General features: G+C 29.8%; 1 protein-coding gene across 1 annotated transcript in view; it reads left to right on the forward strand.

Annotated features, from left to right (window-relative positions):
* The window catches only part of LOC108746021, a 92397-nt gene that overhangs the window by 36149 nt on the left and 50270 nt on the right, over positions 1 to 5978 (forward strand). Inside the window, exon 3 of the mRNA XM_018482497.1 lies at positions 5501 to 5635. Coding sequence (XP_018337999.1) covers positions 5581 to 5635 — 55 coding nt within the window. The 5' untranslated portion in view covers positions 5501 to 5580. The remainder of the gene's footprint in view (positions 1 to 5500; positions 5636 to 5978) is intronic.

The following is a 5978-nucleotide window of genomic DNA, read 5'->3' on the forward strand; positions in this document are numbered from 1 at the left end:
TTCCGGAATTCAACTTAAATTGTTATCCAACTTAAATTGTTGGCAGAAAAATAATTCTTTGGCACGCTCTAAAATTTATCCTCTAATTTATCTTGAAAGTGTAGCGATTAATTTCCTTCTTCCAGCCAACAATATTTAATATCTTCACAATTTTTCTCTTTATACGCTTTATGCGGAGATCTCATCAGCGGCTAATAATAAACGTCCAATTTCCGGTGTCTGCGCGTCTTTGGTTTCTCTCGCTGCGAATAAGTGTTCCTACTTCCAGATATAAGAGGATAATTGCAATAGAGTGCTATAACGAGTTGTATTACGAGACAAATACAACTCGCATAGCGCGTCTGTCGTCTGCTTGATATAAAGGTCTGTCCTACTAATGATATTATCTCATTACCGTTAACTACACACACGTAACGGAATGCAGATTATTGGATGAAAATCGCAAATATTTTCGTACGTATATACGTGTATTGTTACAGTTAAAATGGTTATTATATACCATGGTATATATATATATATAAAACTAACGCAATAATTATTCTGCGTATTAGAAATCGTACTTCTTATTTTTAATCAAAGTAACTTTCGCAAGTACGCGTAAGATGAGAGATGATGGGAGAAAATACGACTTTAACCAGCTGAAGAGTAACGCTTTTTTATTACACGTCGCAATACTAGGAAAAGCACGAAACTCGCGTATATCCTTATTACCGCGATAATACTATGAGCTGCATGCGGAAATTGCGATATTACCTTATTCTGATTACTTTTGAGCTTTCAGCGTGCGCATACACCACGCAAAGCGACGACATAATGCGTTGAGATCACAACGCCAGATTTACATTGTTCAAGGCATGTTTAGTGTTGTTAAATTTAAGGAATAATAAATTTGAAAGTGGAAGAGAATAGATATTGAACAACCTTCAATGATCTTTTTTATTTTATTCCATTTTAATAATAAATATTATAATGTAAATCTGTATATACAAGATTCGATAAAGGTACCAAAACTTATACAATATGTTAATGAGGTCGAGTAGTTAAAAAAAAGTTCATCTACTTATGTCGGAGTATACTTAATAATAAATAAGTTATGAACTTTCAAAGACTTATCAGCAGAATACAATTTACTACACGGAGAAAATTTTTTCTTAGAACTTATCCTGAAAATGTGACAGTCGTAGGACAACATTGTATTTTGAAGAATTTTAATGTAAATCTCTCTCATTAATAAAACTATAATAACAGATAAAATAAGTTTGATCAATTTTACTGAAGCGCATGGTAAAAATCTTTAAAATATTTTATTGTACCACAATTACCATATTTTCAGGGTAAATTTTAAAAGAAAATTCTTTCCGTGTACTATTTCTAGTACAGTAGATATATTTGGAAATCTGTATTCTTTCAAAAAGAAGCGTTTTCGAATATTTATTGTTATATGTTTAATTTCAGCCTTTATGAATACTTTGTATATCTCATTATTTATCGTTTTGGAACTGTTGAGCTCTTTCATAAATATTGCGGCGAAATAGCAATTAATTTTATATTATGCAAAATAATATACAATTAGTTATATTAATTATTTAACAGATTAATTATCTCACTCGTATTAGAAATTATCATTTTTAATTATTTTCAATTCTATGCGTTATTGTTCTGCTATTTATTGAAATTTTACGTTCACAAAGGAAACAGGTTACTCGTAATCCTATTTGTGTAATCGGAGCGAGACGAAACGTTCGACAAGGTACGTCACAGCTTTCGCGAATAGCAATTCGCTACTAGGAATTTTAATTAGCATGTTGTAGTTGAATTTCACTTCATTTCAGAATCAGATCATCGTGACCGTGTCGATGTTAAGTGATTAAAACTTACATTGCAATTCATTTTTTATATACATGATTATAATATTTATATATAATTATATTCTAATGTACAATAATAAAAGAATTAAAATAATGGTTTTAAATTATATTATATTATATATCATTATATATAATTATAAATTAAATAGCCGTTTAATTTTTTTGCTATCATCTAAATATTTTAAAAAAATTGTAGGAGCTGAGACATTTTTTATAAATGTAAAATAATAATTATTAATAGTATCTCATATAAAATATATTTGTGTATTATTTACTTAAAAATGTAGAAATTAATACATTAATATTTAAATAATCTTTAATAACGTTTTAATAACGAAAACACATATTATCGTAATATTATTTGCATTTATAAATGTTAATTCACACCTTCATCAACCACTTTATCTTCAGTGTAATTGAATGCTGTTATCAATATTATACAGTCCCGATAGCAGATGATAGTCGTAGTTAGCTGCTAATGGAATTTGATTAGAGCTCACACATACACACATTGTAGGAAATATAATTCGTAGAAATCAACAATTCCAAAGCAATGACAACGTGCTGTTATCGTGGACGAGCATCAATAATTGACGATTATATCCTGTAATTCGTACGAGATGGTGAAACCACGAAACCATTTGCTTCCCGTATAATCATGGTGAAATTATGACAGGTCTCGAAGAATCCATGTATGGCTCTCTCAAATGTAGCCTTGCAACGCAGGAATGCGTAATTGATAACGGTCTCGGTTCTCATAGCTCTTTCACTTCAGGTACTGTTTTGTATTAATGGTCGGCCATGCATTTAAATAATATTGCGAAATTCAACTTACTCACATTTGTCATCGAACTTATTCGGAACTCATTTTTCGTTCGTAGTTAAATGACATTCAAACTTTATGATTTTTTTTTTTTTTTTTCAAATAATCTTGCAAACAATTGAAATTTGAAAAATATCAATTGTATAGCACAAAATTAAAGAGAGTGAAGTACAATATATGTAAAGTGTTTATTAATAATTTCAAAGTAATTTTAAAATTCAATGTTATATAACCATCGACTTTGTATATTTTTATATTGATATTAAATAAAAAATCATATAAAAATAGCATGAGCTTGATCAATGTTTGCTGTAAAATGTATGATAGAGAGAAAGACATTTTATATTTACATATGAAGTTTATGTAAAAAAATAGATGTTTATTTCAGTTTATGTTCGCATCGAATAAATTAAATATGCCAAATATTTTTTACAAACTTATGCTCACACACACACACACACACGCGCGCGCGCGCACCCTCATCTACAGATATTTCATTGAATAATATTGAACAAAACATTAACTACATATTTTCAAATTATTACCGTAAATGAGTTAGGTAAATATTATCTTATCAATCATCCAATAGCGTTTTTCACTGGCAGAGCTGATGCATCATTTAGTGCACTTTAAAGTCGTTGTACACAAATCGTAAAGATGTATGTTTAATAAAAACGATTTAATAAACCGCGAAATCCTCAATATATTTTATTATTGTATTTGATAAAATATATTGGATATTTTATTAATTGAGATATCTCATTTTTACATTTGGATTAGTTTAGTGTACAACAGCTTTAATGTGCACTGAGTGAGCATTAATTCTGCCAATGAAAAGCTATAAGTGAACTAACTTAATTTCACAAAAAAACTATCAAAATGTCACAACTTAAAAAAGGTGATTTTTTTTAATTAACAAAGATCGTCAAAATTGTCACAACAAAAAGGGTGGTTTCTTAAGGATTGCGAAAAGGAAATAACAAAAATGGCATTTATCATGTTAAGAATATATTTATCGAATGCCGATATTATTTGATTAGTCAATTTTCTGTCAAGTTGAAAAATAGTTGCTCCCTTTTTCTGGGAAACTTAATTTTTTAAAATTAAATTGTATCATCTTTAAAGTAAGAGAGTAATATATGTATAATTACATATTGCAAATTACATATATATTTTTAAAAGCAACTATTAGCTTATTATTATGTGCAAAAATATTAAGATGCAGTTATCAATATATGAATAGTTTACGAGATATTTTATATTTCATATCAAAATGTGTTAACGTATTCAATGTTCGAAGGAATGTATCTTCGAATAATATCGGTTTTGAGGACTATGTTTATAGAATCTCATATTGATCTTCTGACAATGATTTTTAATTTTCACTAATTTCCATTATTATTGCTGTTTAAAAGTGCGATCCATTTTACGCTTACAGTGCTTGTAAGCATAATTTGTGTTTCTTTGATAGACAACAAGGATGAACAGATGCTTACAGCGTGTGAATATGAAAACGGAACTGTAAGAGGCTCAGAATTTAAATGAGTAAGATACTTTATGATCACATAGTTCCCAAATGTGTGTTAAACCGGTATTTTTAGTCTCACTTAGTGACTACGAAAGAATTCCAAATACATGATTGCAAAAAGAGATTCCTACTCATTTAACGTTTCTCTTCGTGTATAATCTCAAAGACTGTCATACGAAAGAAATAACAGGCTACTTATCTGTTATTGAAAAAAGGTTAGAATCAGCAAATAAAAAAATCAATTTTTCAAATAGTTGTCTTCATTTTTTTAATATGAAATTATATAATTCTTTACATAGCATTGTTTTCATACTTCAAAATTGTCACAACTCAACAAATTAAATTTTTCCCCAAAAAAAAGGAAAAAACTATTTTTCAATTACTTAACAGAAAATTATTGAAATTATTATCTATCAGATAATATCGGCAAAAAAATATTCTTTTAAAATATAATCAAGTGTCATTTTTGCCACTTCTATTTCACAAGCTCTTCTATTTCAGCTAAAATGACTAAATTTAAAATAAAACTTTCTTCTTCAACTTTTAATCAAAATTGTCTTAACTCTAAATATTCTCTATGGAAGACTCTTTTATTTACAAAAACGATTCATCTCAAATGTATCACTTTGTAGAAGACATGATTTTTTTTTATAGTATCTCAAAAACGAGTGCTATCTATCAGAGATACTTAACTTCACGAACTGGAGTTAAGTCAGTTTAATTTTAATTGATAGAGTAAGCTTTATCTAACTTATTTATAATAATAATTAAAAATTACATTTTTCTAGTTGTGTTATTTTTGGAGCAAGGAAGTGATAGGATTCTTCTAATTATTCTGCATAAAAAAGTTTTCAAGTACAGCTCCCATCAAATAATCATTATGATCAAAATCAGCTTCCTCTTGAATACGCCTTCTTAGAGAGTTCGAGACGTTCGGTCCTTGATCGTGAACGTGACTGGTTTGAAGTAGGTCAGGACCTATATCTTTTGGTGCATGCTGCCGTCCACCACTGAATGGAATCTCATTTATTTTACAGGTACAGGTGCGCCGTACGAGCATCTCGTTACCGTGTGTTTTATCCACCTAGGATACACGGTAAATTACCGGGCATGCGGTTTTTCACTTCCTCGTCCGTACACTAGTATTAACGCACATAGTAAACATTCATTAATTAACTTAACTATCATTAACCAAGTTCGGCAGACGCGTACGATTAATCTGTAATGCCTAACGCTAGCATTAAAGATGCTAATGCAAGTTGTTTACGCAATTTGTTATAGTTGATCCGTCGGCTAGTGAAACTACAAATTATCAAATGGTTCTCTCCGGCTGATGTAGACGATTCTTTTCTCTCCATAACATGACGCATGCTGGAAGATCGAGCACACAGGCATTGACCGTGATCGTGACTTTCGGTAAGTGGGTTAAGGCCCGTGGCTCTGTATAAATGTATTTTATAGAATCGAAAAGAAATGTAGAAAGTAACACGACGTTACGTTTAATATCGTTGAAACTCGATGCTTTGATCGTACCGCAGCATATACGGATATAACAATGAAGTGGTATATAGAGCTGCGCATTGTATTAACTTTACTTGTATGGTAATTTACGTAATAACGAGACATTGCTGGCTCGAAACACTAATAAATTCAGAGTTGCTATTGTCCTATAAATTATTTTATCTCAGCATACGTCAGCTATTATGCGCTGACGGTTCACGTTTGGCGAAGTACATATATATATATATATATATATATA

The sequence above is a fragment of the Trachymyrmex septentrionalis genome, unplaced genomic scaffold (genome assembly GCF_001594115.1).
Source record: "Trachymyrmex septentrionalis isolate Tsep2-gDNA-1 unplaced genomic scaffold, Tsep1.0 scaffold16, whole genome shotgun sequence".
Classification (NCBI taxonomy): Eukaryota; Metazoa; Arthropoda; class Insecta; order Hymenoptera; family Formicidae; genus Trachymyrmex; species Trachymyrmex septentrionalis.